We start from the raw sequence: 24,243 nt of genomic DNA, 5'->3' as shown, positions 1-24,243 counted from the left end.
TGGTAGTTAAATGACCTGAAAACATATAAGTAAGTATAAAACAATCCATATAAGTGTAACCATACATCAAACAAAACAAACAAACAAACAAAAAACACCTTTCTGGGACTTTCTTTACCCATTACCTTATCAAACATTTTGTGTAAAAATTGAGTTAGGAACCATTATTCTTATTTACACTTATGTAGATATTAGTGCCCTTAATTTACATTAGAGTGCTGTGAATCTATAAAAATAAAAATAATATTTATATTTTTTCAGGTAGCTTACTGTGCTTTCAATAATTATGTCTAATTTTCTAATCATTATTAGAGATTAGGATTTTTTTTTTAGCTTAATTAAGATAGTGTTTAACTAGGATAGCATTATACTAGGGGCCAGGAGATGTAATCCTCTCAGCTGTAGGGTTGTCTGAGTAGGGCCTGGGGTGGCTGGAGTTGGGCCTATAGCCTGCGGCAGAGAGCAGCCTTGGGAATAGCCTCTACCAGGGCTCCCCTGAGGCGGGACTGAGGTGAGCAGGGGTCTGATGGTGCGCCCTGCGGTCCCCGCAGGTGGCAAGCACAGTGAACGACATCCTGCCCTTGCTGCTCCATTGCGACACGCTGAGCGCAGCCCAGGAGGCGCTCTTCCACCCAGACATCTGCTTCAGCAGCCAGCTGCAGAGCGCACCGCTGCTCATCGTGGACAAGGGCCCCGTGGAGCTACCAGAGGAGTTCGCGGTCCAGGTGCCCAAGGAGCACAGATTGCAGCGCAAGGTGCGGCCAGCGGTGGGGAGAGAGGGCTGGGGGTGGCTGGGCAGGGGCTCCTGAGAGGCTCAGCCCCAGGAAGTGCCCCAAATGTGTCTTCTTGTAAGTTTACTGTCTGCATTCACTTTTGTGGCTGATATTACCACTTAGTGATATCCTGGCCAGTTTTAACAATGCATGCCTGTTCTACATCAGAGCTTCATCATTTTGAAATGTTCGATTTAAAATATTTGATTGGGTTTGAAATATTTTTGCATTATCACAGGAAATTTAAAATTACTTTTAGTGACACTTTCAACTCTTGTAAAATTTGAAAAGCTGTATAAGTTTTAACATGTCTGATCATCTGCTTGTTTGAAAAAATTTTCACCAATGGAAACTATCAAGATTTTGAAAAGATTATGATTAAGACGTCTTGGTTAGGAATTGCATATTAGTCATTTAAAGCGTAAAACTTGGTAGAAAAGTTATAGTTACTGAAACAACCTAATTTTCTTATGAAAATGGCGGAACATTCTTTCTATAATATTGCCTCTGCAGCTGGAAAGTATAGCAAGTGGCATCCAGCCCCAAAAGCTCCAGTGAGGAACATTAGGTCATATTTGCACAAAACTTAGTACTTACTCTTTTCCCGAACACTTTACATTTTATTTTTTATTTACATAATATTTAGGCAATGTAATTTTTATTTTTCTCACAAAACTTCATATGGGTACTTTTATTTCTGTCATTTCCCCCAAGGAATATAATATTTGTAACTTTATTTGTGGAAAAAAAAAGCTGGGAAGCATTTGGCTAGGGGAACTATGAATATCAAATCTTTCCTAAAACACAGTCACTATTCTGACCCAAGAATTTCTTGAGAGGGATACACATATAAGTAATACTAGCAAAAGAACATGAAACATCACAGTATTAGCTGAGTTTATCTTCTAAGCCCCGTTGAAGAGTTCTCTGGTAAAATAAGGTGGAATACTTTGTTTCAGTCAGGACCTAAGGGAGGTGCATCATTAATCCATTTGAGATTTGAGAGACCCGTGAGAGTTAAATGTAATTCTTCAATTACTGTGGCCACGAGGCAGAGTAAGAGCATGTGTAACTTTGCATTCACCGTAGCTCTGTCTCCTAAGTCACATCGTTCAATCTCTCCATTCAGATTGGCCTTTCTGCCTTGTAGTGGTGGTTTGGCAGCAGCAGTGGTGATGACAGGCAGCAAAGTGGTGGACGAGGCCATGCAATGCCATAGAAGCCTGTAGAATGGACTCCAGTGTGTTCTCAAAATTCAAGGGCAATGGATAGTAAACATTCTTTAAGAACTTCCTATTTTTCCCTTTCTGTTTTATTTGTATTACCTTTTCAAACTTGAAGTTTTCTAAATTGGATGGGCTTTTATTATTCTCAGAATGTGCTTCAGCAGTCACAATTATTTCGTCATAACTTTGTCATGATTTATATTGTAAAACAATAATATATAATGAATATTAGTTAACTAACTCCAATGCCTGTACATTCATCAGACTTTCTAGAATTAAGAAGAAATACAGAAATAATATTTAATTTATATGAATCCTATAAATATTTAAATCAGCAACTAATGTAAACACAAACACACAGCTGCTGGAAACTCTCTCTTATGACAAAAATTCAGAATATCAATTAGAATCATTGTTTCTAAGAACTTTATACTGAATGTATTCCCCAGTTTTTATAGCTTAATAAGATTTTTCTATATCACTGGATTTTAGTTTTTGGCATGTATGTGGCAAGTTACAGTGCAGTGACGGGTTTTAAGTCACATTTTAAAATCAATTTACAAATAGAAAAGCTGTATTATATTCTGTTTTGGACAGAGATGAAAACGAGAGTACAAGCCAATTTTATGTGATATTTTTAGTGGAGACTGAGGTAAACGTCTTGTGATTTAAAAGGCGCTTACAGAATTGTGTTAATCTGTCATGATGAGATGATACTTTTTGAAAGTTGCTTTTGTGTGAAAGTAATTTTATCAAGGAGACAGAGAATAAAGGTCATCTTAGAATATTCCCTGTAGAAAGAATAAAGAAGAATAAGTAAATATTATAGGGGCATAATCTTTCCTAATATGGAAGACAGTATATACAGCTAGAATGCTTGGACAGGTATTAAAAATGAAATTGAAGTAAGAGATATCACATTATCTTGAGCTCTTTAAATTGAAAAGACATGGAGGAATTTGAACAAGAAAATGTCAGTGAATTCAAGTTCTCACCTTTCCTCCCCTCCTCCACCTTCATAAAACAAAAACAAGTCTGTTCTAGAAACAAGATACTTTAAGAATATAAAGCTCAAAAATAAATAAAAGAATAAAGGCTGATATTAATGCAATCTTTGATTCAAAAACAAAATTGATATTACTTAAAAATATATTAACCTCTGTTCGTTCTGTAGATAGCCAAACAGGCAAGTAGGAATCCAATGAAAGCAGCCATAACAACAACATAACAAAATGCCCTTATTGGCTTGAAATTAAGCTTTGTTTTTTTCCCCCCTTTGAATTCATTTGACTCTTGATAGCTAATAGCACTTGAGAGTTAATGAGTATTTGGATTCATACAAATTAGGACATCTTGGTAAAACAGCAAAGCATGAAGAATTTTTAAAAATAGTTCTCCTAAGTTTCTTTTTAGCATGTTAAAGCAGAAGGAAGTCTGAGGGCAGATTTCCCAGTTAATGACTAGATATCAAGGCTTTCCCTAGAAGCTAAAGGCATGTTAATGTGTTTTTTTCAATCAGCATATTTCTTGGTTTATTGTTTATCTCCATGCAGCTGCATTAAAAGTTCATTGAGAAGATCTACAAATAATGTTCCTACAAACCACACAGACAGTGGTGCCAGACCAGTACAACTTTTCACTAGGAAAACAGCTAAAGCATTTCAGTCCTGACAAAACATCTGAAAAACTCTACTCTGGGCTCATTTTAAAGTTCATCTTTTGCAAGAGCCACAAATGCTTCCACAAGAGGGTTATATATTTGATCAGTCCATTTGGAGAATTACATCAAACTCTACTATAATCTTTTTTCAAAAAAACTTTTTCCTTACTACTTGGGTTTTAATATTTATAGATGAGGAGGCTTCTATAAACCTCTGTGTGTGTGTGTGTGTGTGTGTGTGTGTGTGTGTGTGTGTGTGTGTCTGTCTGTCTGTCTGTCTGAGGGGGAGTACTAAATGCAGGAATAATGTTTTAAGAATGTGTCATAGTATGGAATTCTAAAGACCCTTGAGTACTAAACCTTAGATACCAGGAAATAACACCCAGGGATTTTTTTTTCCTGTGAAACCAGTTTTTCTTCTGTTTTTCTCAATCTTTCCAACAGCTTTCTCTGCTCATTGTCATTATAAGTGACTGTCAACCTGAATTGCGCACCACTCCTCCCCTCCAGAGCACCAACAACCAACTGGTACTTGCCTTCTCGCCTCTTAGTTCAGATTTCTAAGAAAGGAAATTTAATCCCCATTGGGTTAGGTAAATATCCTTTATCTAATTACTCATGTCACTAGTCATTCCCTGGCCCAGGGCCCACACAGTAGCAACTGTGTAACAGAGGCAATACTAGGAATACCTATTATAGGGGTGAGAATAAAGTTCTGTGGAGCATGTAGGGGGATTATCTATTTGTTGGGTTAGAGAAGGTGCCCCTGAAGATAAAGTGGCCTCTAAGCTGCAACCTAACAGACAAGTAGTAGTTTGCCAAGCACAGAAATGGAAGAAGAAAGATACTATTCTAAGTAGAGGAAACAGCAACACAAGGGCCTAGTTCAGGATGATTGAAACATAGAAGTCCCAAGGATAATTTCTAGATATCAGTCTAGTAATGATCTGGAGAAGTGGTCAGAGATCTGGCCAGGAAGAACATAATGGTATAACATTATGAGGAGTTTGAAATTTTCCTGATGGTAGTGAGGGAAAAATTAAGTTGATCTTAGAGGAATTAAGCAAGGAGTGACACATTTGAAGAATTAACAAAAACGGTCTTCAAGACCAATGGAGTGTTCATCATGTTGATGCAGATAGATAAGAAATAGAAGAGTCTGTTCTATTGGTGGGTCTGACTCAAGGAGTGAGTGATAGTAGTGATGATGACGGCCAAATAACAGGACTTAGATATTCATTGCACATGTGAGTAAGACAGAGGGAAAACCCAAAGGAGAACACCAAGTATCTGGCTTGAGAGATTGCATTATAAATGAGTGTACCATTTACTGAGATAAGAAAGACAAGAGGAGATGGAGAATGTAGGCAAGGAATAATGATGTTGTTAACCAACCATTTACTAATTGAACAGAAACCCAACTTTCTGGCCCCAAATTTAAGGACCCATAACTTAAATACAATATACAAATCTGAAAAAAAAACTAAACTAAAAATGTTATGTGTTTAGGATAAGTGATTCTTAATAAAAAAAATAATAACAGGTAGCCTTATCATTTGTTAGGCATCTTCTTTTGGCCCAGATGTGATAAGATGTCCAGAAACATTAAGGGTATCTGCTACGATTTTCATTCAATCCTTCCTTCTACTTCCCAGTAATACCTAGCAGGGATATAGTGGAGCCAAGATTGGTTTTGAATTTTGAGCTCTGCTGTCTTTCCAGGCCTAGATATATTTGACATTCATTCAGTTCTTAGTACAATGTTCCAATGCAAAATTTGGAGAAGCAGGAGACCACTCTGCCCATATTTGCTCTCATTAATAATGTAACATAGCACACACTTCAGTAAAATAATAACAAAGAGTAATCTCCCTGTGTCTTTTGAGTATGCCTCAAAAATGAACCTCGATTAATCTCTTGCCTAATTATAACTGGTTATTAAATAGCATAACCCTTGATGACAGTGTATAGTGATGCTTTATCTTGAAGAAATGGTTAATGTTCTCATTGATTAAGACTCTTGAAAATAAAAGCTGTGATCAAAAAGGAAGTGCTTTCAAAGTTGAAGATCCAAGACCACAATTGCCAAGCTTACATAATTTTACATACGATGATGTAATAAACTGCTAGGAGCAGGAAAAGGGTGGCAAAACCTCATTTGTTGGGTTGCTTGTAACACCATGATTTGAGAATAGAGGGAGCCAGTTCTTTTGTACATTATGAGATCACTAACTAGAGAAGTCATTCACACTGGGCTAAATGATGAACACAAAGAGGTAAATGTAGGCTGCTTTAAAACCTGTAAGCCAGAAGGCCTACATCTAGTTTAACAAAGTTAGTAGGAAGCACTTTTCTCTGTTGCTCCAAATCACATCACCGCACGTCTTATCCTTCAGCCACATGGAGGTTGCGTCAATTTACCAGACGAACATGCTTGCCAATATACCTTTGGCAAATATTATCTTTGCTGGTCGGAATGTCCTATAGACCACCTAACTCCTCTTCAACTCAGCTTAAACATTTATTGCAGCGTTGAATCCAAGTGATTTTCCCCCACTTTCACTCATCCATAGCCTTATTCCTGACAGAACAATTTCTATTCTCCTGATTTTGAATTTGGTCTGAAAATTGTGCGTGTGTGTGTGTGTGTGTGTGTGTGTGTATGTACGTGTGCTTGTGTATGCATATGTGACGATGATGAGTAATCCTTCTGGCATCTTCTCATGTTCTTACTTCCCTTACTCCTAAACTTTTGGAAAACGTGGTTCTAATTTTGTTACCACATTATAGTCTGAAGTGTGTAGGTGAAGTCTAGGAATTTGTGGGGAAGTATGAAGATGAAAGATATTTTAACAGAAGAACAGGGATCAATTTTGCTACAGCAACGGAAAACTCTGTTTTATAAGTTCAGCCTTTTGGATGTATCTCTTTGCTGCAGGAGAATAATATAATGTGGCTTTTAGAGTGCTGTGTTAGCTGCCTTCTTCTATATGACACTGTAATATTATTTCAGGTAAAATCCCCTGTTCACATTTATTTATGTCTTTCAGTGAGGTTTGCCATTTTAGACAAGACTTAGAGTCTAATTGATATGCATAATACGTTCTTTGCACATCACTGTTGAGAAGTCTTATGTGCATCTAGGATCAGTCATATTCTTATTTTATGTGGGAAGAAAGGTAATAGGCCTCTAGGGAAATAGGTCAGTTATTGAGATTTTTTTTAAATGCTTGGTAGCCCTAAAGATAATTTCAAAGAATTTCTTTAAGACGCTGTTTTTCTCCTAAATAGTATAAATACCAGAAGGATGTATCCAATTGAAAATAAATGTGCAAGCTTGACCTTCAAGTATTTCCAGAATAGTATAAGCTCAGTCTTTTTTTCTATTGGTGTAAATTACAATTTATATTCCCTCTTTAAAAAGCATGTGAGTAGCTTTTCAAAATACTTATAGAAATTATACTTTTGACTATTGAATTTTTTCACAAAGAGTATGAAAAACTAGAAAACAGGTGCTAAACTTTGATATTTAGTGCTCAAAACATTTTGGTTTTAAATTTAATTAAGAATGTGCTTAAATTGTTTCATTAAACTATTGAGCATCTGCCATGTTCAAAGTATTATATGTGTGTTCCAAAGGAGCAAATTTTATACAATGACAGATACTTCTCAGAATAAGTCAATTACTAGGAAATATCTTCCTTTTTCTTCTCTATCCCCTTACCTAAAACAATGTGTGGTATAATAAAGATCTGAAGTGTATCCCAGATACAAAGAGGAAACTTACGTTATATTTATAGAAGCCTTAACACAAAATTCAGGTGAAAAGAAAGGGCAAGTCAGATGATGTCCATAAAACATCAAACTTTCGTAGACTGCCTGATGCTCCTGTTTTTAGAATCTGCATTTCCCATTTATGTAAGTCTCCAGTACAGAAATGCAGAAATTTGGCCAGGTGTTCTAACTTATTCTTTCTTTCATATATAAAATTAATTAAATTGATGATTTTTTTTTCTAATTCTTACTGCTTAAGGAGCTATTTCTTTTTCTTGGTTATTAGGCATATCTTTAATTCTTCTTCACTACTTTATTTTTACTGCTGCAAAGATGCTACTAGTATGGAATTGCAGTAAATGGGCTTTGAAGTCAGATTTGTTTCAGTCTCAGCTTTACTATTTACTAACTATCTTACCCAAGTCCAGGGAATTATATTCTTAAAATGTTGTTATCACATCTATAAAGTATGATATAAAAATGCATATATTGTAGTGATGTTGTGAAATGGTAAAGCATGTGGTTCCTGAGACCTAGTAAGTGTTCCCCACTACTGTTTATCCCTTTTTTTTGACTTTCTGTTTTATAATAATCAAAACAGAGATATATAATGGAAGATCCATGAAAAATGTTTAATAAATTTATTTATTTACTTGTTAATATAGCTGTATGGATTGGGGAAAAGCAAAATAATTTTTGAAAATACTGGCTTTGTATTTTGGGCACATTCAAGGGTTCGTAGCTTGGGTAACTGAACATTGATTATAAACGTTTGGGAGAGACAGTAATTTAATTCATATATTTCTTGTGCCTACAGCATCTATGGTACCCTTTATAAGGTTGTTCCTTTCCTCAAGGACTTTGCAATCTGTTGCTAGCAAGAGAAAGAATAGGTAAACCAGATATGCAGTCAACTGTATGATTTGGTGGAATATGGTGTCAGTTAAATGCTGTCATATTTTAAAGAAGAAGGAAATGACATTCCTGGTATGAGATGGAGATAAAGGAGAAAGGAGGATTGATAAAGCTCTTTTAGATAAGGTAGTATTTTAATTAACTCTTGAGAAAAAATTCCTAGGATAATTTGCAAGCATAGATGAGAGGTAGTAGAGGAGGGTGTTCCAGAGAACTGAGTTATGTGAATAAAATTACAGTGGGAGAGAATTATGACATTTTTATGAAATGTCAAATAGTCTAATTTAACCAACAACAAGAACACGGGGAAAGAAATAGTGAGACAGGAAGTTTGAAAGGCAGTTTGTAGCTACCTTAGAAGGGGGTCTTAAATGTCAGGGTGAGACTCTGTACATAATTGTGTCTGTAGTGGGGATTCTTTGGAAGCTTCTAATTAGAGTTGCAGTTTAGAACCTGCTACAATTGTGTGGGAAAAGTTAGGATACAGTAAGACTTAAAAGTAGAGAGCTCAGTTAGGTTATTGCCGTAGGGCAGAAGGTAATGAGTGTCTGAACTGGGGAGATAGCAATGGGGATGGAAAGAAGAGGAATGATGTGAGAGATGCACAGATAGTACTACTGGGCTACTAATTGGATGTAAGAGGTGAGGTCGAGGGAAGAATCAAAGATGCTGAGGTGACTGGGTGGTACCATTCACAAAATTAGGAAGTCAAGAGGGAGCATTGCCTTTTCAGGAAAAAAATAATGGTGAAGTTGGTCTTAGATATATTGAGTTAGAGGTGCAAATGTGAAGCAGATTCTAAAAATGTGAATCTTTGTCAAGAGAAAAGCGATCATTAGTGATAAAAGTTGGCAATTTCTGACAGAGCTGATAAAGAGATTGATTGGGGTTGATGAGATTGCCGAAGCAGAGGAGGGACAAGGAGGGATGCTGGGGAAGCACTTACCTTTAGAGAAGGAAAAAATGCAAGCCATTGAGGGTGATCAAGACATGGGTTGATACAGTTGGTAAACTGAAGTGAAATTCCTTACTTTTCTTACGCTTCGCCCCTTGGCCAGCCTCTGCTAATGCTAATCCACAGAAAGTTCATACAGATGTAATAGGGTGATCACCGAGCATGAGCTAAGTGGATGAGAAAATGATTGGTTTTGATTCTCACTGATAAATTACTGACTCAATGACCTTTCATAAATCCCATATTTTTAAGGAGAGCAAGTAGTAGAGGATTAGACTTGTGAGTTTTATGTGATAGAAATGAGGAAATATGACTAAGTTTAGTGATTTTGCTCCATTTTGAAATTGTTATATCTTTTTTTTTTGCTTTTGATCATTGGTTAATTGTAAATCATTAGGCTAAAGTAGTGTTGGAGTGAACACAAATTGGAAGACTAATACACTTGGCTGGGCATGATGGTTCATGCCTGTAATCTTAACACTATGGGAGGTCAAGAAGGGAAGAACACTTGAGGCCAGAAGTTTGAAACCAGCCTAGGTAACGTAGTGAGACCCTGTCTTTATAAAAGAAAAAAAATAGCTGGGTGTGGTGGTGCATCCCTGCAGTCCCAGGTAATCAAGAGTCTGCATTTGAGCCCAGGAGTTACAGGTGGCAGTGAGCTATGATTGTGCCACTGCAATTTAGCCTGGGCAACAGAGTAAGACCCTACCTCAAAAAATAAATAAATACATAAATAAATAAGTTTAAAATGTTTAATTCGAGGAATGTTGTAATACCTTATGAGATAAGTAGAGAAACATTGGGATATTTTTGAATCAGTAAGTAGATGAATATAAATATGTTTTCAAACAGTCTATAGCAAAAACAAAGTGAAGACTTTAAAAAAGTCATTTTAAAATTCAAAAATTACACTATGGCCGAAATATTTGTCATGAGTGATACATTTATTGAAACTAGCCTTGAAATATGAAAAAGTAAGTTAACATTATTTGCAACACATTTTTCAGACATAGAAATATTTATATTCATCTTTATTTCTGCTAAGAAGTAAATACATTAGTACTTTCATAATTTAAAAATATCAGGAATTCAAAAATATATAGATTTCTCAATTTTATTGAAAACTTCTTATAAATGTATTTCCATAGTTTCACATCTGAAAGAAAAAATATACCATTCTGTCCATCTAATGCTTAACAATTTCATTTCATTTATATTAAATAATGTAATTATGTCTAATGGGAGATAATCTAGCAGAATTATTTGAATGGTCTGTGAAGGTATATATTTTGTTGATTTATTTCTTACCTTTATGTTATTTCTCAAATTCTTTGTCATCCTTAAAGAAACAGCTATAGCAACATAGTATTACGAAAAGGTACTTGTGTGAAACCTATTATTGTATTTCTCCCATCTTTAATTGACATATATACACATATGTACATATCCATAAATTTATGTATAATTGTTGCATATATGCAATTTAAACAAGTTAGAAATGTTTAGGTGACTCATGGATAGAAGTCTACTTTAGATTAACTATGAATGCCACTTAAGTTTTTGTTGTAGTTCACAGAATCCTCCATTTGGAATTTTTGTAAGATGTTGATGTAAATTAAAAGAATGTTATTTTTAATTGAAAATTTCAAGTCTTGCTTTTGGTTTTTGTTTTTAATGCTATGAAATGTATTCGCTTTTTTTCCATTAACAAGATTGTGGTGTAGACTTTGAGTTATAGAGCAATATAGCGAGGAGACAATAAGGTAAGAGCTTTAAAACTAAGCATAACTTAAAACCCTCTCGTTGACTGGGCCTTCCCACTTTAACAGCATCATATCATACAGTTCCTGGTGCCTCCACTGTGTTCAAACTCCACTTTTCTTGGTTTCGTTCTCTCACCACCATGCCCTTTCCTCTCTTTTGTTGCCATTCTAACCTCCAGTCATCTTTTAGTTCTTGGCACTTGGGGGTGTGAAGCAGTGTAATTTAGTGATTAAGAAGATGGATGCTTGGTCCACAGTGCCGGCTGTCCAATCATAACTCACTTGAAAGATGTGTGACCTCACTATGCTTCGGTTCCCTCATTTTTCAAATAGAAATAATAACAGTCATAACTCATAGGATTGTTGTGAGTATTACATGAGTTAATTCACATCAATTAGAAAAATTCTATCACTTGCAGCAAGCCATCAGTGTTAGTGATTCTGTTCTTCTGTCTTTTCTCTGTTTTATTCTGTTCTATGTTCTCTGTGTCACTTCCTCTGGGAAGTCTTTCTCAGTCTCTGGAGGTTGGAATATGACAACACTATCATACCTAGTATGTTTCCTTATCTGTTTTTCTCCTTGGACTCTGTTTAAGAACAGAGGATATATCTTTCATCTTTACACCCCAAACACCCAGAATTGAGCATGCTGTGTAGAAGGTACTCACAATTGTTGAATGAGTAAATAAATTAATAGGATTTTGGAGATACGTGCCACCATATGGGGATTTATATAGATTCAACAATAGCCTACCATACTGAGTAAGCTCTAGTAGAAGCTAGGAAATTGAAAGGCTAAGAGACCAAGGTGCCATAATTCTAGAATCATGTCGTTTGTTTATTCTCTAGCCAGAGGCAAGGATGCAGATGGGGGTAGGTTTACACAATTAGGATAGGAATCCATGAGGTGGAAGGGCCACACTTCCTTAATTTTGTTTTATGCCATGCTGCAATATCATAATTCACTTTCGCATCAGCTATTTCTGCTGATGGTGTGCTTACAAAGACCAGATATGCAAGGAAGCTCAATAGCTGGAAGGTGCCTAGAGGTAGTAGCACAAGGCTTACTCTATTGGAGAGATACTGGGACTCAGACACCTGGCCACAGCTGTAGTTCACTGATATAACCTGGTGAGCTACTAAGGCTATCTGAGTTTTTCAAGCAGAGAACTCATTATGGTCATAATGATGCCATAATGATTGTCACTAAAGGAGACAGATTTAGAGTCAATGAATAACAATCTAGAAGTGATATGATCTGGGCTTTATGAATATTCAAAATTTATGGTCTTTTCATGCTTTTCTAAGTGACAGTCTTATTTGTTCCATTCTTGTTATTGATGTTCAGCAGAACTGTATTTTATAATATGTCTGTAGCTTACTAAGTTACTTTCTATTCTGAGTACATCTTATGAGTTCTGGATATGTTTCCCAAGCTACTTGTCTATCCAGTATGTATATTTAACACATAAGTTTTAGCTAATGCCTTTTGTTTCTTTTAACCTACAGCAGACTGGATATTCTCAATTAAAACAGCAAACACTATATTACATGTATTATAGTTAGGCTAACCATATGTTCTAGTTTGCTTAGAGAGACTCAGTTTACACCTGGTATTCTGCAGTAATCCTTAATAGTGTCTTCTCTCACTCCCAAAGTGTCCTGATTTGGGTGATAATTTATATAATCACCTTGGTTATAATCCAATGTCTGCTACTTACAAAACTATGTAAATTGAAGTAAATTATTTAATATCTCATCTATAAGTTAGTGGATTGGGGCTAGGTTATTTGTAAAGCTCTTGCTAAATTTGAAATTATTTGACATTCATGGAATGATATATAAAGCTTTTTACTTCTTTAAGTCTATTCATAAAACTTCTATTCATAAGGCTATTCAGTACCAGTTTTTTTTCATTACAAATGGTTCTAAATGCAAGTTTAGCATAAATGTATGCATTAACTGCTTTGAAATGTGCAAAATTAAAGTTTTAATTTATACTTGGGACAAAACATTTAAGACATTATGACCATAGATTTAAAAGTAAAGAAACTAAAAGTGCTTTTATTAATTCCTTTAGAATTGAGTATATTAAATAAAGGGCTTTGAAATCACTACATGTGTCTTTAAAAATATTTTATGGCTTTAAATTCAACCTATGCTTGTATTCCTTATCTGTACATGGAATTAAATAGTTGGCAAGGAATACTAGTTTCTAAGGAAATTAATGATTTTAGTTTTCAGTATGATGTATTTCCAGGTGTCCATGAGCCAGTTCTATAGGGATTTTGAAAATAATGGGTATTAAATTAAATAGAATATTTAGCCACAGATTTGGACATTATCTACAGAGAGAAAATTGTGTAAGTGCATGAATTGTCTCAAAAGTGTTAGAGTAGATATAGAAGGGTAGTGAAGAAAATGCAGATAGCATTTCTGACTGTCTGCTGGTCAGCTGTTCCCTGGGTCTGTCAAGAGGTACAACTATATGGTCTTTCAAGAGGACAACTATATGGACCAATTTCTATATGGTCTATATGGTCTTGCCATACAGAAATTGGGTTTGCTACCCTCCCTAAAAAAAAAATCTTCACAGAGTATATGGATATTTGAACTATTTCTTTTTAATGCAACAATACTTGTTTCAGCTCTTGTCCAGGCTAGAAAGCTCCATGGCTCAGTGCTGAGTTTGGTAAACACAGACTGTGCGGAGAAAGATTTTTGCCTTTTGGAATTTTATACTTCTGTTGTTACTCCAGTTCTGAGGGGGTGGGGTAATATGTTAATTCATTATTTAAGTTTCCCTGCACCCCAGCTTAGATGATCTGATTCTACTGCAAATATGATACTACCAGCTCTCTATAGTGCCGCATTAATTTTGAAAATATCAAGAGATTTGATAGGTGATTAAGTGACTTGAGCTGGTGAAAACTTCCTCACTCTTATAGGTATATGGAGAAGCAAAAATATTGGAAACATATTCATCTGTGTATTTTTGGCAGTTTACGGAAATTAGTATAAATGTAGATGGCAACACTTGGCGCTTAAAAGTACTAGAAAACTTATCACATTCTCTTTAATTATGGTTATGTGTATTTTTCTTCCTTATTTGGTTATAAAATCCTTGAGGTAAGGACCTGTGCTCTATTTATCATATATTTGCCAGAGTTCTTAATATAGTCCATGGCTCATAGTATTAACTCAATAAATATTTCCTTACTGGTTATTGATTGTAATGCAAATGGCAAAATATTTGTGATTTATAGAATACCACCTATGAAAGAATGAAGTTGCTGCAAAAATATTGCGATGATTATATTGGCATATCACTTCAAGCCGGTTGAGCAAATAAAGGCAAAGAAAATGAGTGTGTGTGTATACGCATACATGTTCTTTCACAGACCTGAATCTTGGTAAAAATAATTAGGTGCATTGCTACCACCTGCACCCTTAGGAAACAAGGGTGTTTTGTTTTGTTCTGTTTTCCCCTAGTCTAACTTGCATTATACTAACAGGCTAAAGTTCACATTTCAGTTGTTTGCTTCTGGGCTTTGTAGAAGCTGCTCACTAATCCCCTTGGGATTGTGGAAAGGGAAAAGAGGTGAGTGCCTTGCGTCATTCTGTGGCAGCCTCAGGGATTCATTCAAGAGCCTTAGTGGCTTGATGTGGTGAGAGTGATGAACAACCTTCATCACTGGAAAGACATTATTATTATAGCATTTCATTTCCTTCCTTCTGCAAGCATTTACTATGCACCTACTGTGTGTACATAAATGACTGCATCCAGACCCATGATAGAAATCTGAAGATTTAACTCCTACTTGGGAAGAAATTACAAATGAATAGATAAAATATAAGAAGCAAAGAGACCAATACTGATTTCAATAATCTTTGAAGTGTGCAGGATACTTGTTGTAATAGAATTTCCATGTATGATGTACTGTAAATTTCTAATAGTACACTTTACATTTCCTCATGTCTTCATTGCTGTGCCCTTAGTAATTATTGAGAAAAGCAGAAAGATCTTTTTATCATCCAGTATAATTTTTGTTAGCCTATGGAAATATTATTTTCACCTTTCATAACCTAACTTTAGAGTGTGTAATACAATGTCTGTGTTTCAAATGAAGGTGGTGTGTTCTACCACATGCGTATAAAATAAGGAAAGGATCATTTTGGTTCTCTGAGTAGATTACTTATTTATATCATTCAATCTGTTTTATAACATGAAATAATCAACAAGCTAAAATGAAATATTTGATAGAATTGGTGATCTCTTCCCTTAGGAGTGATCTTGGAATCAGAAGGCATACCTTAATTTATACAAAGGTCACCAGTTTATACTGCATGTGAGGAAGGAAGGCAGTCAGATATGCGTGACTGCATCTAGACAGAAAAAGTCTTGCATTTATAGCCAGAGTAGCTTTTTGCTTTATCTTCAAAGTTAGAATAAAAGCTTGTATGACTTGGAGTGGGAAAAAACTTTATCAGCAAGATCATTAATAACTTGGGACTCAGCTTTTCAAGTTACAATTAGCTGCTCAACAGCTGTGACCTTCAAGAGCTACTCATTATTGTTGGTCCTGATTGTTCACTCCCACTGTAGAGCTCTTTTCAGAAATAGTTTCTCTGACATCATTGACCCCAGGGGTCAGAGTGAGAAATGTGTCTTCAAGTACTCATTTGTAAGTCTTGTTTCTGCAGGATGCTGCATGCGCGCGCGTGTGTGTGTGTGTGTAAGGAATTCAACTGATGGCTAATGCCTCATTGTAAATCCAGCTGTTTGGTCAGAACCCAATTAGGATGATGCCTGTTAGATGAAGAGGCACTCCTGGGAGCAGCCAAGGGATTCAGTGGCCTCAAATACAGAGTAAAACCGATAGTAACACCAGCTCTGTTTTATTTAGATGTTTAAAAAAAAAAAAAGGTCTCAACACACATGCTTGCCAAACTCTGCCATGCACTGTGTAGCATCTCAGCGGATCAGCAAGGATTTTAAACCTGCTATGTGTTTGGCATACACTGCAACCCAAAGAGAAAGTGGGGATTAGAGAAACTGTAGTGAAGTATGAAATAAAAGCTCAGTTGGAAAAGGAGGACTGGATTATGTTCAGCTTCTTTCCTTTAGATATTAAGAACATGGGACTCTTTGGAAAAAAGGGATTTACTTCCCAGGACAAGGTGTAGTGCATAATCTCTACATTCTGAAAGCAGCCTTAATTAGGGAAAAATCTATCTGCCATAAAACAAAAGAATAAGCAAATTGACAGGAAAGTTGATAGAATTTTGATAAGGAAGTTTCTGGCCAATGAAGACCCAGAATTAAATCTTATACTCTGTGGGAGTCTTTTCAGTAAAATGTATATATGATGAAGTTTTTCAACATGCACCCTTGGCAGTTTCAACCTAAGATCTCAAAGGTTGAAATCATTGTGATGTGGCGAGTGGGATCTCTGTAGGAAGAGGTAGACTGGTTTTAGCTCTGACTCACTTCCAAACCACGGGAATTAGGACAGCACCTCTGGGCTGTGTGTATGAGTCCTCATTTGTGAAAACAAAGGAACTAGGTTAGACTTGGACAATATATATTTCCTGGGAAACTGGGCTAGATTGTAATCTCTCTGAGAGCATTTGTATTTTTTTTTATCACCTTCATTGTAACTATTTTCACTAGTTTCACCATTACTTACCTCAGTAACTAGAAGATAAACCATTGAATAAAATCTAAATAAATTTCAGAGATCCCTTTCTTTGTTCTCTGACCTTAGCCTCTGTATCATAGCATGCTTAATTGTTTTTTATGTCTATTGTAAAATGGTTAGGTTGTCTATTTTCTATTTTTTGAAATGACCACATGGATTAATTTTCTAATATTATGATTTCTAAAGCATAGCTTTGCACTCAAATGTCTGATGAGGTTCTCCTAATAAATAACTTATTACTCGTGAAATGGACACTCTTTTTGAAATTTTAGCGTAAAAAATATGCAAATTAATAACAATGACATCAATAAGTAACTTAGTGAAAAAGTGCTATATACTAGGTACATATTTTTTGTTATTTTATTTTATTTCAGATTCAGGGGATACACGTGCAGGTTTGTTATATGGGTGTATTGTGTGATGGTGACACAATTTTGATTTTGTTGCATTTGCTTTTGAGGTCTTAGTCATAAATTATTTGCCTAGACCAATGTACAGAAGAGTTTTTTCTAGGTTTTCTCCTAGGGTTTTTGTTGTTTCAGGTTTTGCATTTAAGTCATCTTTATCCATCTTAATTTTTCTATATGGTTGAGAGATAGGGGCCCAGTTTCATTTTTCTGCATATGGCTAGCCAGCTTTCCCAGCAGCATTTATTGCATAAGGTGTCCTTTCTCCATTGTTTATTTTTGTCAGCTTTGTCAAAGATTAGTTGGTTGTCACTGTGTGGCTTTATTTTTCGTTCTATTCTGTTCCACTGGCCTATGTATCTACATTTATGCCAACATCATGCTATTTTGATTATTCTTGCCTTATAGTTTAAAGTCAGGAAATGTGACGTCTCCAGCTTTGCTCTTGTTGTTTGGAATGCGTTAGCTATTCAGTCTCTTTTTTGGTTCTGTATAAATTTTAGACTTTTTTTTTCTAATTCTGTGAAAAATGATGTCAATAATTTGGTAGGAAATGCACTGAATCTCTAGATTGCTTTGGGGAGTATAGTCATTGTAATGATAATTGACTCTTCCTATGCATGAGCATGGCACTTTTTCTATTGGTTTATGTAATCTACAATTTCATTCATCAGTGTTTTGTGGTTCTCCTCGTAGAGGATTTTAAATTCCTTCATTAAATGTATTCATAGGTATTTTATTATTTTTGTGTGTGGATATTTTAAATGGGATTGAGTTCTTAATTTGGTTCTCAGCTTGAGAATTGTTGGCATATAGGTATGCAACTGATTTTTGTGTATCAATTTTGTATCCTGAAATTTTACTGAAGTCATTTATCAAGTCTAGGTGTCTTTTGGAAGAGTCTTTAAGATTTTATAAGATCATGTCATCAGTGAACAGAGATAATTTGACTTCCTCTTTTCCAATTTGGATGCCTGTTATTTCTTTCTCTTGTCTGATTGCTCAGGCTAGAATTTCCAATACTATGTTGAATAGGAGTGCTGAGAAGTGGACATCCTCATCTTTTTTGAGTTTTTAGGGGGAATACTTTCAACTTTTACCCATTCAGTATAATGTTGGCCATTAGTTTGTCATATATGGCTCATATTATATTGAGGTATTTTTTTATGCCTAGTTTGTTGAGGGTTTTTTAAAACCAAGAAGGGATGTTGGATACTGTCTAATGCTGTCTCTGAATCTATTGAGATGATCACATGGCATTTGTTTATAATTTGGTGCATGGAGTAAATCAAATTTACTGAATTGTGTATGTCTAACCATCCTTGCATCCCTAGAATAAGACCCATTTGATCGTGATGGATTATTTTTGGATGGGGTGTTGGATTTGGTTTGCTAGTATTTTGTTGAGGATTTTTGCATCTGTGTTCATCAGGGATATTGGTCTGTAGTTTTCGTTTGTTGTGTCATTGCCAGATTTTTGTGTTAGGATGATACTGATTTCATAGAATGTGTTAAAGAGGAATACCTTCTCCTCAACTCTTTGGATTAGTTTCATTAAGATTGGTACCAACTTTTCTTTGTACATCTGGTAGAATTCAGGTGTGAATCCACCTGGTCCTGGGATTCTTCTTGTTGGTAGTTTTTTTTTTACTACTGATTCATTTTCATAACTAATTATTGGCCTGTTCAGGATTGTATTTTTTTTCCTTGTTGTTCAGTCTTGTAAGATTGTATGTTTCCAAGAATTTACCCACTTCTCTAGGTTTTCTAGTTTGTGCACATAGAGATTTTCATAATAGTCTTTGATAATCTTTTGTCTTTCTTTGGCATTGTGCTTTTTTCCATCTTTTCTTCTTCGTTAATCTAGCTGGCATCTATCAATTTTGTTCATCCTTTCAAATAACCAATTTTTTACTTCATTTATTCTTTGTACTTTTAGGCTCAATTTTATTTAGGTCTTCTTGAACTGTGTTATTTCTTCCCTTCTACTAGCTTTGAGTTTGGTTTGTTCTTATTTTTCTAGTTCCTTTGGGTGTCATATTAGGTTGTTAATTGGAAATCTTTCTTTTTGATGTAGGCAATTAGCACTATAAACTTTGCTGTTTTTTTGCTGTATTCCAGAGGGTTCGGTATGTTTTGCCTTTTATATGTTTCTAAAAAATTTTTGATTGCTGCCTTAATGTTGTTGTTTATCCAAAATCATTCAGGAGTGAGTTGTTTAGTTTCCATGTACTTGTGTGGTTTTGAGAGTTCCCTGTGGTACTGGTTTCTAATGTTATTCCACTGTGGTCTAAGATGATACTTGATATTATTTCAATTCTTTCGAGTTTATTGAGACGTGCTTTATCGCCAAGCATATGGTCAGTTTTAGAGAATCTTCCATGTGCAGATTAGGAAAATGTATATTCTACATTTGTTGGGTAGAGTGTTCTGTAGATATCTACTAGGCTCATTTGCTCAAGAGTCTAGTTTAAGTCCTGAGTTTCTTTGTTTGTTTTCTGCATTGATAATCTATCTACTGCTCTCAGTGTGGTGTTGAAGTTCCTCACTATTATTGTATGGATATCTATCTCTTTTGCTAGGTCTAGTAGTATTTGTTTTATAAATCTGGGTGCTCTGGTGTTGGGTGCATATATATTAATATTTAGGATAGGTAAATCTTCTTGTTGCATTGAACTCTTTATCATTGTATAATGCCTTTCTTTGTCTTTTTTTAGTATTGTTGGTTTAAAGTGTCTTTTAATTGATACAAGAATAACCATCCCTGCTCTTTTTTGTTTTCCATTTGCATGATATATCTGTCACCACCCCTTTACTTTGAACCTGTGGATGTCATTACACATTAGGTAGGTACAACAGATGGTAGGCTCTTTTTTTTCCCAATTTGCCAGATAAATCTTTTAAGTGGAGCACTTAGGCTTTTTATATTCAAAGTTAATATTGATATGTGAGGTATTATTCTTGTCATAGTGTTGTTAACTACTTGCTTTGTACTCTCAATTATGTAACTGCTTTGATAAGATCTGTGAACTTTTTACGGATGTGCGCTTTTATGTTAGTGCATATTATCCTTTTATTTCCACGTTTAGAACTCCTTTGAGTATTTTTTTGTAGAATGTGTCTAGTCGTGAAGAATTCTCTTAGCATTTGCTTGTCTGGGAAAGACTTTATCTCTCCTTCGTTATGAAGCTTAGTTTGACAGATTTGAAATTCTTGCCTTGCATTTTTTTTTTTTTTAATTTAGGTAGTCTAAAAAGAGACCCTCAATCTGTTTTGGTTTGTAAAGTTTCTGCTGAGAAGTCAACTGTTAGTTTGTTGGAATTTCCTTAATAAGTGATTGACCCTTTTCTCTATCTGCCTTTAAGATTTTTTTCTTCAGCATTGATTTTGGTCTGATGAGTGTGTGCTTTGGTGATGTTCAGCTTGTGTTGTATCTTGCAGGTGTTAATTTACTGTATCTGGATATTTACCTCTCTGGCAAGATTACGGATATTTTCTTCAATTATTCCCTCAAATATGTTTTCCAAATTGCTTATTTTTTCTTCTTCTCAGCAATACCTACAAGTAATAGGTTTGGTCACTTTAAATAATTTTATATTTCTCAAAGGCTTTGTTCATTAAAAAAATCTTTATTTTTATTTTTTGTCTGACTTAATTCAAAAGACAGGGCTCCAATGTCTGAAATTCTTTCTTATTCTACTTGGTCTAATCTATCATCTAGGCTTCCAACTGTATTTTGGAGTTCCTTTAGTGAATTTTTAAATTCCCAACGTTCTGTATAGAGAGAGACATTTAATTCTTCATTCTTCACTATCACTATACTAAGATTGCTTCGATTAAGATCAAGTATTTCCATTTTAATAAATCCAAATTCAGTGCTTGTTTCTTCTATCCTTGTTCTAGCTATCTTGTCTTTCATATCCTGAATTATATTTCTGGTTTCTTTGTACTGCTTTTCAACCTTCCCATCGATCTCATCAAGCTTCCTTGCAATTCATTTTTTAAAATTCTTCATCTGTCATTTCAGAATTTTCATTTTGGTGAGGATTCATTGCCTGAGAGCTGGTACAATCCTTTGGAGGTCTCTAAATACTCTGTGTTTTTGTACTGCTGGAGTTTTTACATGGATTCCTTCTCATCTGTAGAAGCTATTGCTTCTTATTTTTGAAATGGCTTCAGTTGGATGGGAAATAAAAAAATAAAATAAAATAAAATAAAAACTTTTTTCCCCTTGAGGTCTATAGTGTTTGTTGTGTATATTTTGGCTTCATTTCTAGGTGTTTTCAGGGGGCTAAGACTCTTTGTGTGCTTCTTTGTTGTGAATAGCTATTGTCTACGTAGTGGCTTTTTCAAATGATGCTTGTTGTAGTGATGTGTTGGATGTGTGAGTTGACACACTATCTTCTGCGGGTCTGAGAGTGTGGAGGTCTTAGGGAGCTTATCTCATACACTAGGACTATGCCCTTCTGATAGCAGGAGTTTTTTATTGTTGTTGTTTGTTTGTTTTTTTGTTGAGATGGAGTTTCGATCTTGTTGCCCAGGCTGGAGGGCAATGGTGCGATCTCAGCTCACGGCAACCTCCGCTTCCCAGCTTCAAGCGATTCTCCTGCCTCAGCCTCATGAGTAGCTGGGATTACAGGCATGCACCACCACGCCCGGCTAATTTTTTTGTATTTTTAGTAGAGACAGGGTTTCTCCATGTTGGTCAGGCTGGTCTCGAACTCCCTACCCCTGGTGATCCACCCATCTTGACCTCCCAAAGTGCTGGGATTACAGACATGAGCCACCATGCCTGGCCTGATAGCAGGATTTTATTTGGTGGTACAGTTTAATCTCCAGTCCAGTAGATGGACATGTGCCTTTGGGTAATCTGACAATGAATGGAAGCCCCTGCCCTGACTGGGGGTGGCTGGGGAAGATTGCGTTGGGTTGCATTGAAGTCTCAGGAGCAGGGGTGGTAGGTGTGGGTGCACCAGCTTCTTGTCCTGTGCAGGCAGGAATGTAATCAACTTTCCTATTACATCCCTGTCATAGGGATCATGACCTTCAGCTCATATAGACTGTCCTTTGCCTCTGGCTACCGGGTGATTGCAGACCATGGTGGCTACCACCAAAATGGGCTCAGGGCAGAGCCCCTTCCACTAGTCCAGAGCTGGCAGCTCTGTGACTGTTTTGCCCTGTGTCACCCCCTACACAAGCTAGTGCTTTATGTAGGGAGGGAAAGATGGGCTACACCCTTCATGCAAACCTGTGCAGTGCTAGCTTACTTTCAATAGGGGTGCAGCTGCCGCAAAATGCACAGAGTGGCTGTCTCCGGGGCACTGATGCCAGCCCCCAGTGAGGAGAGCCTCTGCTGTGTCTGTAACAGTGGGTTGGGGAACAGGAGACGGCCTTCTCTCCACGCCTATTCCTTCTATTCCTGGTTATCAGTACAATTGACAATGCCCAGTGGGCTTTGGCAGGCTGCACTCCCCCATCCCCTACGGGTGGCCCTCACTGAGCGTTAGATCTTCAGAGGCCCCATAACTCTCCAAGGATCTGCTAGTCCTCTACAGTTGCAAAAGTCAGAGTGTGCTCTGGGGTCTTTTTGTAGGGGATCAGGTGATGTGGTGACAGAAAGGCTGAGATTTCTAGGGCCTGGCAGTAAGCCACAGTGGGTACGCAAACAGCGTGGTGTGCATCGTCTCAGGTCAGGCCTGAGGGGGAGAGCCAGTGTACCTGTCCAAGCTGGCTACTTGGTGCTCTGTCTCTGGGAAGTTCACAGATCACCACTGACAGTGTTGCCCAGGGTCACAAAGGCAGACTTTCTCCCCGACAATTTGGTGGTAAGCATATTGTTGCAGGGGTAAGGGGAGCAGAGAAGCACCCCCACCTACCCTTCCCACAGGGCTCCAAGTCCCTCAGGGTACTGTCTCTGCCAGAGCCTTTCTGCTTCCCTTTTCTGTGCCCTGACTTCTTCCCATGGGCTCTCTGACAGGACCTGGCTCTCCTCCCTCAGCTTTCCATTCAAATCCTGACCTTTCACCTACCACTTTGATCTTCTTCTTAAGAACTGGCATTTGAACTAAGCATTCCCTACTCAGCCATCTTGAGAAAAAAATAATGCCAGGTACATTTTTCAGCACTACACATGTATTAATTCATAACCAACCTATGATGTAAGTACCACTATTACCCCTTTTACAAATAAAGAAATTAAATAACTCGTCCAAAGTCATATCAGGCTAAACATTTCAGCTCAGGGAATCTTCCCTCAGTCTGAAATATTTACCACTTTACCACATTTTAAACCCCAATACTGAGTTAAATACAGTGGAAATCTGCCAGGCGTGGTGGCTTATGCCTGTAATCCCAGCACTTTGGGAGGCCAAGGCAGGCAGCTCACTTGAGGTCAGGAGTTCAACACCAGCCTGGCCAATTAGGAGAAACTCCGTCTCTACTAAAAATACAAAAATTAGCCAGGTGTAGTGGCACAAGCCTGTAATCCCAGCTATCCGGGAGGCTGAGGTAGGAGATTCACTTGAACCCACAAGGCGGAGGTGCGGTGAGCCAAGATTTTGCCACCACACTCTAGCCTGGTTGACAGAGCGAGACTCTGTCTCAAAAAAAAAAAGAAAAGAAAAGAAAAAAAGAAAAAAAAAATACAATGGATTTTCTTCAAGGGATGTAAGATTTCCATATGTTTTAGATATTAAAATTATTAAGCACATTCCTAAAACTGGATTGAATGTAGCGATACTTTTAGGGACAATATTTGAGAATAGAACACAATTTTCAGGTTAAGTTCATTGTGCTTGAAGTTTAATGTAAATTTAATGCCCAGGCAGATATATTGAAAGAACACACAAAAAAAATTAAATATGTGCATATCAGGATCTACTTTTTACTACAACTGATTAGGAACAGCAAGGGGCATCCTTGGGTATACAAAAGAAGTTAAAATATAAAATGATCATTTCACTGAACTTTTGTCAAAGGCTAAATTTGATATAGAACATATTCCCCAAAAGAAAAAAAAAATAGCTATATATGTTTAGTCACAATGTAATTATGATCAGCTGAGCTGAG

At 36.4% G+C, this 24,243-nt stretch overlaps 1 protein-coding gene across 30 annotated transcripts in view; it reads left to right on the top strand.

Moving 5' to 3' along the window:
- Positions 1–24,243, top strand: part of ADGRL3 (adhesion G protein-coupled receptor L3) — an 861,253-nt gene that overhangs the window by 314,433 nt on the left and 522,577 nt on the right. For 25 of the 30 annotated variants that reach the window (XM_034958747.4, XM_055111492.2, XM_055111509.2 and 22 more), the window contains one exon: positions 552–755. The exons of the other annotated variants lie outside the window; for them this stretch is intronic. In XM_034958747.4, the coding sequence (XP_034814638.3) occupies positions 552–755 (204 nt within the window). The remainder of the gene's footprint in view (positions 1–551; positions 756–24,243) is intronic. 30 annotated transcript variants of the gene reach the window in all.

This window comes from Pan paniscus, chromosome 3 (genome assembly GCF_029289425.2).
Source record: "Pan paniscus chromosome 3, NHGRI_mPanPan1-v2.0_pri, whole genome shotgun sequence".
NCBI classification, from domain to species: Eukaryota; Metazoa; Chordata; class Mammalia; order Primates; family Hominidae; genus Pan; species Pan paniscus.
Note: the sequence above shows the minus strand (reverse complement) of the source record. Positions and strands in the feature narration are given on the sequence as shown.